This window comes from Macrosteles quadrilineatus, unplaced genomic scaffold (genome assembly GCF_028750875.1).
Source record: "Macrosteles quadrilineatus isolate MER2022 unplaced genomic scaffold, UCM_ALF_1.0 Scaffold_5__1_contigs__length_97177068, whole genome shotgun sequence".
Taxonomy (NCBI): domain Eukaryota; kingdom Metazoa; phylum Arthropoda; class Insecta; order Hemiptera; family Cicadellidae; genus Macrosteles; species Macrosteles quadrilineatus.
Window position 1 is genome coordinate 47,218,499 of NW_026542598.1, and position 14,319 is coordinate 47,232,817.

Consider the following 14,319-nt stretch of genomic DNA (forward strand, 5'->3'; position numbering starts at 1 on the left):
ATATTTCAAAACCTCTAAATCACATTTTTAATTTAGTATATTTCTCTTACTCTTGAGAGGCCTTTAAGAAACCATAAACAATCATTGTTTCATCGTATATTACGGTTCACATACTTGCTTTAATACTTTTATCCAAAAAATTATTGGCAGCATATGTAATTGCTCAAATATTTTGAATCATATTGAAGCTCTCATGTACAAGATGTAGCCTATACCTTTGGTGGGTAACATCAAAACTTACCCTCAGAGCTATATCTCTTTAGCGTTTGGATTCCTCATTTAAATATCCCAGTATTGAAGTTTCTTTATTTTGTACGGCTCATGTTAGTTTGAATTGTCAAATATTTTTAACTGTTCTGCTGATCCAATAATTCTACTACAGTTACTTTGTATGCTTGACAGTTTGACTTGTTTAACTCAGGTAATAATGAAAACCAGGGTATATTGTATAAATTTTGACGTGATTCTAACTATTTCCAGAGACTAAAGGATTTGAATATAACAATCGACTGGGAGCTTTCGCCATTACATAGAATTGACACGGGATCGTGTAAAGTCAGTATGGCTAAATTAAGAGATGAACTTGGCCCTGGACACGAAAAACACCTGACTGACAAGAAATTCTCTGAAATGGATGAGGATAAGATCAAACAAGCTTGGGAAGAATTTTCTGAAGTAAGTGTTATGTTTTAAGATTGTAATGATCTTAAATGGCTTTTAGTCATTACTTGATAAGCATTCTATATATGTAGGAGTTAAAGAAGCTCATATATAATAACTATTTGAGTTTCTATACTTTGTTAGCTCTAGGGTGGAAGTTAAGGATAAGCATTTTTTTCTTTGTTTTGACACCAGTGGCATTTTTAGAGGAGTGACAATGTGTGTACTGAAATATGCTTTTAGAGAAATCGGTCCAATCCAAACCCATGTGTGTGCCATGAATCGAACCTGTCAATCATCGATTTTCACTGGTAACACAGGTATCAACCATCGTTGTGCCGATAACACCATCATAAAAACATCGATCCCTTCATGGCAAAAACATCAATAATTGATGGGTTTTTTTATTAGCGAATATCCCTATAGGGAAGTAGCTATTACCGTAGGTGGCATGGTAAGACCTAGGCCCTGGACCGATTTACTTTTTCATTTTGAGGTCCCCAGAGGCCAAAAACACCATTTGCTCAAATATTTATATATGTAGGCCTATATATATATACAGTGGAACCTTGATAAGAAGACCCTCGATAACAAGTCACCCTTGATAACAAGTGTCATTTTCAAATCCCCTTAAAAATTTTTTACCCCTAATCAAATGTTATTACAAACCTCGATAAGAAGTCAACCTTTATAACAAGTTTTATTTTACAATCCCCATGAGAGTCTTGTTATCAAGCTTCTATTGTGTATATATATGTGTCCGTCCGTGAACGCGATAACTTGAGTGATTTTTGTCCGATTTTGATGAAATTTAATTTAAAGGTGTAAAGCGGGATAAAGGTACGTTGTCACTGGTGCGGCTGGAACTGCAGTCGTTGGATGACAGCCGTTGAACAATAATCGTAGAGAGCCTGCTTAGCATTGTTTTCAATGGCACCGTTGTCACTGACCCGACTGTAGCCGCAGTCGTATCGTAGTCGTGGACGTCTATCGTACGGGTCTGCTCCTGGAGCAGTCAGAGTCGCAGTTGTTGGACGGTATTTGAGGCTTTCACAGCTTTTTTTCGAGTAAGAGCGTCGAGTGTACTCAGCTCCAATGTTGTTCTTATGTAGAATAATTAAAATGTTGTAATAGCTTAAATTGTTAATGCATTTAATGATACTTGGTTAGCGGCTTTACGTGGTAGTATTAAGACACACATAAATGCATTGGAAAGTCCACGAGTACACAGGTGTGCTGCAACTGGGGTATTTTTTTTATACTGAACATGTTTTATTCTGAAAAAGGAAAAAATAATACCGAAGTATTCTATTAGTTTATTAGCTTAGTAAAAAAATCTAACGATTATAAATAAACTATTCTACCTTAACGTAGGAGCAAACTTTTCATATCCTATGATTGGATAGGGAATGTACAGTAGTTTTATGATGTCTTCTAAAAATCCTCATTGGTCAAACTATACAATAACTTAAACTGACATTTTGAAAGTCTGAAGAACTCAGATGACATTCTCTCATCAGCTTGCAAATGATGGTTTATTAATATTTTGAAGTACCCCTCTTCTGTTCGTTTTGTAATTATACTATGTGTGAATGTGTGCTAAGTCTTGGAACACTTATCATTTCCAAAATTTTTCCATCTTCTAGATCTTCAACTAACAAATAAATTAATAGTATTTCGTTAAAGCCTATAAGCTAATAATTCACTATCCCTACTTCAACTCGGCAACAGTCAAGAATTAACTGAACGATTGTATAATAATCGCACCAGTGACAATGCCTACTGCAACGATGCGACGACGATCGTCCAACGACTGCAGTTCCAGCCACACCAGTGACAACGTACCTTTATCTTGAATGAGTTCGCGAACTAGCATGATCGGACCATGGGAACGGGGCTTTACTCTGATTTGTACATAAGTACGGCCTCTGTAACTTTTATGGTTAAAAATTGGGTTTTCTCACTTTTGACTCTCAAAACACAAAATTTCCCAATTTCTCTTTAAAGAGCTTAAAAAAACAAATAATTTAATATGGAAAAGTATTTTTGTACTGTTATTGGAATCAGAGAAAATTTAAAAAATTGTAAATTTAAAATTCCCATGTTATTCTTATGGAGAAAAAAGGTTGTAGTTTGTTTGTTTATGGATATATTTTTATCAAGCTTGGCAATTTTATTTATTTTATACTAAGCTATTAATATTTTACTAAAAAAAACACACTTTATTAGATTCCTTGTAGCAGCAAACCTAGGTACTCGTTAAACATAATGTTATTTAAATATATTTTTTATTGAAAATAAATTTAGACAAATGGAAATTCGCTTAGCTGGCAGGTTTGCTGCGACGGGGGTATTATTTTGAGTTTTTTTTCTGCCTCAGCTCATTCACATTTGCCAGATGAAATATCAATCTTAATTGGTTATGCTGGAACAAGAGTGATGGAGCTATTACACATTTTGGCAGCATTTACAAGTACATCAACAATATAGATAGTTCTCTTAGGCTAGTCTCACTCTGTTCTTTTCCAAGTGTAGTCTAGTTTGTGATATTTTTGGGTTCGATATTTCATCAGCCTTCAATGGTATAAATAATTTAATAAAATCCAATTTCTTGTTTACCAACATTTAAATTTTCAGTAAGACTGACATAGGCTAACTCAGTTACAAAACACATTGACATTTCAGTAGTTGGCCAAAAACATTGGTAACCTACTACTAATGTAAAAACATCAAACAACAATAGGAAAACATCAGCTATCGATGCTTAATCCTTGTGGAAGTTAACAGGAATTCTTTGGGAATTGAATCTATGATCAAAAATGGTGTTTTTTACTTACTACTTTGTGCATTTTTTTTTTTTTTTTTTAAACATTGACAATCTAAAAATTGTCTTTACCTTTTCCTCTAAAAATTGTCTTTACCTTTTCCTAAAAATGTGTGAATAGATCTTCCGTAGCAAGGTTAAGATGGACGGCGTGGGTATGGAGGATGTAAGTTTTCCAGGTGCAATGTATTTCCACATCGACCATTCTATTTTACTAAACCTAAACATTTGTTTACAGACGTATGACTTCAGCAACCCAGAACTATTTTTCCCAACTGCTCAAAACTTTGGAGTCTTCCCGTATCGAGAGAGACGCAAGTTTAAGTTATTCATAGCTAAATATCTACCTGACAGACATTTGCTGAGCGTGTTTTCTAAATTCACCAGAATCTACTCAGTCAAAAAGACCGGAAGGTAAGGCAGACTGCTTCTAAATACCCCCGCCATTTAGTTAAACGAGGCATAGGTTTGCTGCTATAGGGAAGGTTATGAAGCATTTTTTTTTTTTATGAACTGTTGATCATTTAGTATTAAATTAATACATTTTTCTAAATTGGATCAAATATGTTCATAAACAAGCAAACTACAACAGTTTACTTATCCCACATAAGAGTAACATGGGAATTTTAAACTTAAGTAGGCCTAGCCTATTTTTGGAATTTTCTTCCTAACTAATTAGGCGCATAATAACGCTTCATTATACTAAATTACGTTTAAATTATGTTTTTAAGCTCTATAAAATGTTTTAGACAGAAATTGAAGGAGAAGATCCCCTTATGAGACATTGCATTCCAGCATCTGCTCTACCAAAACACATTCACAGATAAACATATGAAATAGAGAATCTCCATTAGTTTCCTTTATAAACAGTAAAGCGTTTAATTTTTTTTTGTGTTAGCAGGTTAATATTTTATTGATTGTTTAGGCTACCATAAGATCAGTGGCAAATAAAATAGGGCGTAAAAAGGCTGCCATAGTAAACTATTTCTTTTTAGGTGATTCCTAATTGAAGAACTTGACTCCTACCTTTACACATATTTTCTTGTAACATTCAGCTTGCTATGATACTTGGAATTAGCATATTTTGCTGATAGTGACTGTGTTTGTATCATGTTGGATTTCATTTGTGTTAATTTTGTTTATAGATGGTCTGACAAAGAAGATAGACTCTTACTTGACATATACCACGCTTGTATGGAGAAGAGCAACTCATTAGATTCGCCCAATGAATCCAAAAGAGAAACACCTCTCGGCTTACCCATGAAGAAAATCATGATGAAGGCTCTGAACAGAACTTTATCTTCTGTTGATGCAAGGTTAAAAATTTTGTTAGAAGATAAACATGCAAGGAATTTGTCTCAGAGTAAGTTTTATGTTTTGATTCAATTTTGTGAAGTAGATTTTTACACATATTTTAATACAAAGATCTCGATAATTTGGACTTAGATAATCCAGCTAAATCCCTTCTCTTTATTTTTTTTTTTAAATCATGGCCTAAGAAGAAATGTAATTTTGTAATTTTAATTTGATATAAAAGTGTAGTATACACTGCACTACTACAGTGGCAACACGTCGGAGACAAATCATGGAACCCACACTTGCCACTTACACAAAAAACTTATTAAAAAATTTCATTGCTCCTAAATTGTATTGTAACATTCATTTTTATTTTATCACAACATTTTGAAGTCATTGCTCTTCACTTGAGCGGATGACAAGTGTTTGCTATTGAATTTTTATAGTTATTTCACGATTAAAGCTTCTGTTGCTGTTAACTTTCTGCTGGAACTTTGGCTGTTACAAAGTCACTAATTTAAATGGTCTCTTGATGGTCAGGCCCGTTCCTAAATCCGTCCTACTGGCTGCCGTTTTAAGCTAAATTGTCTAAATCTAAATTTATTATCTATGGTGAGTCGGTGGCTCAGTTGGTAGGCTGTGGTATTCAGGCCCAAGGCAGTGATGTCGTTCGTTCGGATCCTGGTACCTGCCACCAATTTGTATCAGTACAGTTCACCCTTGTACTGTACCGGATCACCCCTTGTTTTGCTGGATACATTCCACACACAGGCCTCTGTGTACAGTCATATGTAAGATTAAAGAGACTGCCAACATCTTATAAAAATATAATGTAACACTACCATATCATTTAAATAATTGCAGGAGACATTGAATGGACACCAGAACTGGAAGGTGCGATGATTCACCAACTGGTCAAGAAATCAAGAGTAGATTCAATAGAAGACCTCCGTTATGAAACCATAAGTTATAAAGTCTGGAGGAAAGTTTCTTCAAAACTGAATTTACCGATGGAAAAAATGATAGATCGATGGAAGTACTATTTGTATCCTCAGATCTTTGCTCGTAAGCCAGTCCTGCGTCATATGCTACAAATTGAGCTGATCAAGTGGTCAGTATTATTTATTTCTACAACATAATGTTGTATGTTGACTGTCTCGTGTTTATATAGGCCTAAGATTATGCTCTTATGTCGCTGTTGAGGGGTTAATTATTTATACACATATTTTGAGATTAAATACCCCATGGTTAGTTGCAATAATCTTTCAACTGCAATTTTTACAGCACTGGGTGTTGTACCATTTGTTTATAATTAAAAAGGCCTTAACATACAAAATTTTTATCAAAACAGTTTGAGAAATGTTTGTAAAAATCCAGTTTTTCTGTTGTTGTGGGAGAATCCCCATTCAAATTTGAAATTTCCAAAAAAAATCTAAGGTACCATAGACTTTACTTCAAAAACGCTGGGTCCAGGGAGACCCAAAACAGATAATTCTACAAAAAACAAAAACAAAAAAAAAACTAAAACTAAATATTTTGACAACAACATTCCTTCCATATACTATGTATGTACAGTAGACTCCCTCTTATCCGGACACCTTTTAACCGGACTACACTCGGCAGAAATGACATCTCTTTAACCGGACAATTTTTATCAGCACATTGGTTTAACCGGACTAAATCGGCAGGTTTTGGGCAGTACTGAATTCTGTTCTCGTGGGAAAGATTTGAGACCAGTCATCATGTGTCTTAATACAATGCTTTCCTAAATTTAAGTCAAATATCACAGTAAACAGTCCGTTTTAACGAGTTTTTGGGGACGTCGGTTTAACCGGAAAACCCGTTATCTGGACTGGCCTCGGTCCCGAGGAGTCCGGATATGAGGGAGTCTACTGTATAGGGGGAGAAAGTAAAAACTCAACAAGAAGTGAGAGGTGAGTTAAAAAGATTAACCCTCCAAGTGTCCATAGTTTAGGCCTTAATGTCCACCTATTTTTGGCGCATTTGCAAGGTTTTATTAAAACGGATCTGAGAAGCTTAAAACAATGTTAATTCTAATGTTCTATATACCATTTTGTTTGGAAAATCATGGGCTTCAATATTATATATAAAACATAAGGAACATTTAAAAAAAAAAAAAAATTTTAGGTAAAAAAAATATAATTTCAAAAATTTGCAAAAAAAAATAAGTTCGCGCTCAATGAAATTGTATAAATTATAGGCCTATAAATATTTGAAAATAGCCACTTTGTTCTAAATTTTATGAGGATTACAAATATATAATAATATAAGGAAGTATATTTGCAAATAAATAAGTTATGGGCAAAAAACTGATTTCAGTACATAGCGTTTAGCTAAGAATGCATAGCCTAACCATAGCTAGGAATCTGGCTGATAATTTACATCAATATCACTACCTACTTCTTCAGGATCATCAACTAGCACTTCAAAACCACTTAAATCTTCTTATAATGCACCACGTATATCACTACTTTTGATTTTTAACACTAAAACAATGATAAACGTAATAAAACACATCAGTCATCGGTCCGGGGGAACCTAGCTGTTTACAAATACACGCACGTCAGCTGTCTGCTACAATATTTTCGGAACTAAAATGAATAGCGCTTAGAGACAGACCTCTGGAGAAAGCTTAGAACATTACGGAAAGAACGATACCTAACTCGATCCAGTTTAATCCGATTCAGTCAGTCATAGAGCCTTCGCCGTAAACGATGTCTGCGTGTCGAAAAATCGACAAGTAACACTACACAAAGTGTGCTGCTTGTCGAATTTTCGTCAAGTAACACTGGGAGGGTTAAGTTAGGACGTAGTTTCGATTTATTCCACCCTGAACCGGACTTGTGACTGGACTAACCGTCAGAAGTAAATGCAAATATTAATAGATCCATTTTAAAGCCATTGTGGAGTGTTTGTGAATATTAATGAAATATTAAGAGAGAAAAAAAATAGTAAACCATGTTTACAAGAAGAACAGAAAGGAATCTTTATTTTTACAATATTATGAATTTCAGATTTACAATGATCAGCTGTTGTTTTTAATATTAAATGTGAAGGCTAGGCTAGTAGGAAAAATTATCTAAAAGAACTGAACACACACCAGTGATGTTTGAACTAGAAATGTTAGGTAGATCTAGCAGTCGATTTCAATGTAAAAGTTGTAGACATTGTGGTATCTTTCTCTCAAAATTGTATGCCACTGCATAATTGGGTCCAGTAACTCGATCCAGTTCAGTCCAATAACTCAATCCAGTTCAGTCCACTGATTCGATCCAGTTCAGTCCACTAACTCAATCCAGTTCAGTCCACTGATTCTATCCAGTTCAGTCCACTAACTCAATCCAGTTCAGTCCACTGACTCAATCCAGTTCACTCCAACTTCTCGATCCAGTTCAGTCCACTAACTCAATCCAGTTCACTCCAATAACTCAAACCAATTCATTCCACTTACTCAACCCAGTTCACTCCACTAACTCGATCCAGTTCAGTCCAATAACTCAATCCAGATCAGTTCACCTACTCGATCCAGTTCAGTCCACTAACTCGATCCAGTTCAGTCCAATAAATCAATCCAGTTCAGTTCACCTACTCGATCCAGTTCAGTCCACTAACTTGATCCAGTTCAGTCCAATAAATCAATCCAGTTCAGTTCACCTACTCGATCCAGTTCAGTCCACGAACTCGATCCAGTTCAGTCAACTAACTCAATCCAGTTCAGTATAGTAACTGAATCCAGTTCAGTCCACTAACTCGATCCAGTTCAGTCCAAACTCTATGCAGTTAAGTCCACTTCCTCGATCCAGTTCAGTCACCTACTCGATCCAGTTCAGTACAATAACTCAATCCAGTTCAGTACAGTAACTGAATCCAGTTCAGTCCACTAACTCGATCCAGTTCAGTCCACTAACTCCACCCAGTTCAGTCCACTAACTCTATCCAGTTCAGTCCACTAGCTCGATCCAGGTCAGTCCACTAACTCAATCCAGGTCAGTCCACTAACTCAATCCAGTTCAGTCCACTGACTCAATCCAGTTCACTCCAACTTCTCGATCCAGTTCAGTCCACTAAGTCAATCCAGTTAACTCCACTAACTCAAACCAATTCATTCCACTTACTCAACCCAGTTCACTCCACCTACTCGATCCAGTTCAGTCCACTTACTCGATCCAGTTAAGTCCAATAACTCAATCCAGTTCAGTTCACCTACTCGATCCAGCTCAGTCCACAAACTCGATCCAGTTCAGTCCAATAACTCAATCCAGTTCAGTCCACTAATTCGATCCAGTTCAGTCCACTAACTCAATCCAGTTCAGTCCACTGACTCAATCCAGTTCACTCCAACTTCTCGATCCAGTTCAGTCCACTAACTCAATCCAGTTCACTCCACTAACTCAAACCAATTCATTCCACTTACTCAACCCAGTTCACTCCACTTACTCAACCCAGTTCACTCCACTTACTCGATCCAGTTCAGTCCAATAACTCAATCCAGTTCAGTCCACTTTTCGATCCGGTTCAGTCACCTACTCGATCCAGTTCAGTCCAATAACTCAATCCAGTTCAGTCCACTGACTCAATCCAGTTTACTCCAACTTCTCGATCCAGTTCAGTCCACTAACTCAATCCAGTTCACTCCAACTTCTCAATCCAGTTAACTCCACTAACTCAATCCAGTTCAGTCCACTTCCTCGATCCGGTTCAGTCACCTACTCGATCCAGTTCAGTCCAATAACTCAATCCAGTTCAGTCCACTAATTCGATCCAGTTCAGTCCACTAACTCGATCCAGTGCAGTCCACTAACTCGATCCAGTTCAGTCCACTAACTCGATCCAGTTCAGTCCACTAACTCGATCCAGTTCAGTCCACTAACTCGATCCAGTTCAGTCCACTAACTCGATCCAGTTCAGTCCACTAACTCGATCCAGTTCAGTCAACTAGCTCGATCCAGTTCAGTCCACTAACTCGATCCAGTTCAGTCCACTGACTTAATCCAGATCAGTCAACTGACTCAATCCAGGTCAGTTCACTAACTCAATCCAGTTCAGTCCACTGACTCAATCCAGTTCACTCCAACATCTCGATCCAGTTCAGTCCACTAACTCAATCCAGTTCACTCCACTAACTCAAACCAATTCATTCCACTTACTCAACCCAGTTCACTCCACCTACTCGATCCAGTTCAGTCCACTTACTCGATCCAGTTCAGTCTAATAACTCAATCCAGTTCAGTCCACTAACTTGATCCAGTTCAGTCCAATAAATCAATCCAGTTCAGTTCACATACTCGATCCGGTTCAGTCCACAAACTCAATGCAGTTCAGTCTACTAACTCAATCCAGTTCAGTCCACTAACTCGATCCAGTTCAGTCTACTAACTCAATCCAGTTCAGTCCACTAACTCGATCCAATTCAGTCCACTAACTCGATCCAGTTCAGTCCACTAACTCAAACCAATTCATTCAACTTACTCAACCCAGTTCACTCCACCTACTCGATCCAGTTCAGTCCACTTACTCGATCCAGTTCAGTCTAATAACTCAATCCAGTTCAGTTCACCTACTCGATCCAGTTCAGTCCACTAACTTGATCCAGTTCAGTCCAATAAATCAATCCAGTTCAGTTCACATACTCGATCCGGTTCAGTCCACAAACTCAATGCAGTTCAGTCCAATAAATCAATCCAGTTCAGTTCACCTACTAAATCCGGTTCAGTCCACTAACTCGATCCAGTTCAGTCTACTAACTCAATCCAGTTCAGTCCACTAACTCGATCCAGTTCAGTCCACTAACTCGATCCAGTTCAGTCCACTAACTCAATCCGGTTCAGTCCACTAACTCCATCCAGTTCAGTCCACTGACTCAATTCAGTTCACTCCACTTACTCGATCCAGTTCAGTCACCTACTCGATCTAGTTCAGCCCACTAACTCAATCCAGTTCACTCCATTAACTTAATCTAGTTCAGTCCCCTAACTATAGTTCGGCCGCTCAGAAAGCGACCTCCTCCAGCATTGGTTTAGCATTAGCGCGCAGGTCGTTTTCTAAGCTGCCGAACTTTAGTTAACTCCACCTACTCGATCCAGTGCAGTCCACTATTTCAATCCAGTTCATTCCACCTACTTGGTCCATTTCAGTCTACTAACTTAATAATGTTCACTCCACCTTATTGATCCAGTTCACTCTAACTTCTCCATCCAGTTCAGTCCACTAACTCAATCCAGTTCACTCCACTAACTCAAACCAATTCATTCCACTTACTCAATCCAGTTCACTCCACCTACTCGATCCAGTTCAGTCCACTTACTCGGTCCAGTTCAGTACAATAACTCAATCCAGTTCAGTCCAATAAATCAATCATTTCAGATCAAATACTCGCTACGGTTCAGTCCACTAACTCGATCCAGTTCAGTTTAATAAATCAATCCAGTTCAGTCCACTAACTCGATCCGGTTTAGTCCACTAACTCAATCCAGTTCAGTCCACTAACTCGATCCAGTTCAGTCCGCTAACTCGATCCAGTTCAGTCCGCTAACTTGATCCAGTTCAGTTCACTAACTCAATCCAGTTCAGTTCACTAACTTGATCGAGTTCAGTCCACTAACTCAATCCGGTTCAGTCCACTAACTCGATCCAGTTCAGTCACCTACTCGATCTAGTTCAGTCCACTAACTTGATCGAGTTCAGTCCACTAACTCAATCCGGTTCAGTCCACTAACTCAATCCAGTTCACTCCACCTACTCGATCCAGTTCAGTCCACTTACTCGGTCCAGTTCAGTACAATAACTCAATCCAGTTCAGTCCAATAAATCAATCATTTCAGATCAAATACTCGCTACGGTTCAGTCCACTAACTCGATCCAGTTCAGTTTAATAAATCAATCCAGTTCAGTCCACTAACTCGATCCGGTTTAGTCCACTAACTCAATCCAGTTCAGTCCACTAACTCGATCCAGTTCAGTCCGCTAACTTGATCCAGTTCAGTCCGCTAACTTGATCCAGTTCAGTCCACTAACTCAATCCAGTTCAGTCCACTAACTTGATCGAGTTCAGTCCACTAACTCAATCCGGTTCAGTCCACTAACTCGATCCAGTTCAGTCACCTACTCGATCTAGTTCAGTCCACTAACACTAGCACAATTCGTGTTCCACAAATGTTAATGTTTCTTCTTGTTCAACAAGTTGATCCATGATGTTTTTTATTTTGTTCATACGAACTTTAATAAAAGATGTGAGTCGTGTATAAGTCTCAATTTTAAAATCACTATTTGGAGATGCCATTGTACAAAGATGAGGAGATAAATGTAAAAAATTCACAAAGTGTAAATGAGAGAGTTAACAGTTTCAATATGGAAATAAGAGTTCAGTTAGGTAAGAGTTCAAAGGCACAGAAAACAATGGGTAAAATGAGGAAATATTGATGTATGAAGAGTTTTAGTGGAAGAAAGTAATTCCAAATCGCTTAAGTAATATCTTGGATCGAAGGATCATTAAATAATGTGGAGTGTTTGTGAATATTAATGAAATATTAAGAGAGAAAAAAAATAGTAAACCATGTTTACAAGAAGAACAGAAAGGAATCTTTATTTTTACAATATTATGAATTTCAGATTTACAATGATCAGCTGTTGTTTTTGATATTAAATGTGAAGGCTAGGCTAGTAGGAAAAATTATCTAAAAGAACTGAACAGCCATACATTATGTGTGCAAATTATTGAACTATTTAGTTTATACCAAACAATAAAATATTAAAGCAGTAACGTCTGTATGTACCAAACAGGTTTAGAGTGTTGACTCAATGTGTTGTGACTGTTTAAACATAACAATGGACAAACCGTGTGTTTGGAGTCTGAAACATCTACAGTCCAACCTCGGTATAACGAATCTCAAGGGACCGAACTAAATATTCGTTATATCAAGGATTTTGTTAAAACGAGGTTCGTTATATAGAGGTTAGGATTGTAAAACATTCGCTATGTCAAGGTTTGCTATCAACATCGGTAAATGTTGGTCGAGGTGTGACGTCGTTTAAACACATTTACAGTACCATATGCTACTACAGTTACTGTATTTTTAAAGTTGCAGATTAAATAAAACTCCCATTCTTTTATACAAACGTTGATTTATTTTTTTTCATATGAACTGTACAGTATTCATAAAATCATAATTGTACTACAGATAGTCAAGTACAGTACACTACAGAAGTACAGCACCATTTCAAAACGAAAAGTCTGGTTCTATAATACAGGCTATACGGTGAATACATTTTAATACACTCACCTCCCGAATTCTAGCCATTAACGGATGATACGTGTTAGCATAACTGGGACATTTTCGACGAAAATTAAGCTAAACGCATACGGCTTTTATAATTCAAGTGAATGTTTCCATTGTTTCCGTACACGTTGGGTCAGTGTTGTTGAAACAGGGTTGAAACAGCAGAGTTTTTTCTAGGGAGGAAGCCTTAGTAGGTAAACAAACCATAAATCACTCGTCTTGAGCCGGGCCTACTCAAGGTCATAGACCTCTCCCCTCCTTGCCCGTCCCGATACGTTTGCAATGAACTGCTACAATTGCAGACAAAATTATGTTTTGAAACATAAAACAAAACTACAGATAGAGACGTTTCTCACAGAAAACTGTTAGGGCCTACAGATTATTTGCAAAGAAAATAAATTATATTAGTGTTTATTTTGTCAATAGTGAACTGAATTTTGTTTTATCTTAAAAGACTAGCCTACATTTTTTTTTAAATAATTTGCTTGTTTCATTGTGTTTAAATACAATACGTGCGTTGTTCATCGTGATTCCTATAAAATTGGAACCCTTTTTGTTCAATTAATATTTTGCAGAATAAACCACGATTTAAAGTTTCCGGTAAGCTTTGACTTAACACTATCCCGGAGAATTGGGAGTTGAGTGTATGTGTATTTTGATAACTATCATTTATCAATCTACAAAACCTTTAAATAAAATAGAAATGTTTTAAATTTAACAGAAATAAGAAAACAGTAATAGACTTGTTAAAAAAAAATACTGTACACACAGAACAGAACATAAACCATATAAAGAACAACAGAAAATGTGAGTACAGTAATGTAATTTAAAAGAAAAATAACACTTTTTCAATAAGCCTAACCTATTCTCGTCATTCTACATCAGAATTAAGGATTTAGTTGGCATTGTCAGTTACTTCACTTACTTGGCTACTTCCACTCTGATTATTAAAGAAGAAGTCTGTTATCGTTGTTTGCTTACGTGCAGTGATGCTCAACGTGTCCAAGGCGCAGTCCAGGTCGGTGATAGATTTCACAACACCGTCAGACAAACCACTCTTTTTAAGAAAAAAACGTTTTAGCAAGCTTAGAGCTTGATGAGCTTCTTTTGAAGTTGGGTCAGGCAACTCAGTTTATTCATCTTCGTCGTTATCTTCCTCCACATCCGCCACATCCGCATTCTCATCTGACGTCACAGAGGAGATGATTTCGGCATCAGTTAGTTCTCCACACACGGCCAGGT

At 37.0% G+C, this 14,319-nt stretch overlaps 1 protein-coding gene across 1 annotated transcript in view; it reads left to right on the forward strand.

Annotated features, from left to right (window-relative positions):
- LOC128995576 (uncharacterized) overlaps window positions 1-14,319 on the forward strand; it is a 30,899-nt gene that overhangs the window by 12,940 nt on the left and 3,640 nt on the right. The window contains exons 4-7 of the mRNA XM_054420594.1: window positions 481-675; window positions 3,723-3,898; window positions 4,630-4,847; window positions 5,645-5,891. Coding sequence (XP_054276569.1) covers window positions 481-675; window positions 3,723-3,898; window positions 4,630-4,847; window positions 5,645-5,891 — 836 coding nt within the window. The remainder of the gene's footprint in view (window positions 1-480; window positions 676-3,722; window positions 3,899-4,629; window positions 4,848-5,644; window positions 5,892-14,319) is intronic.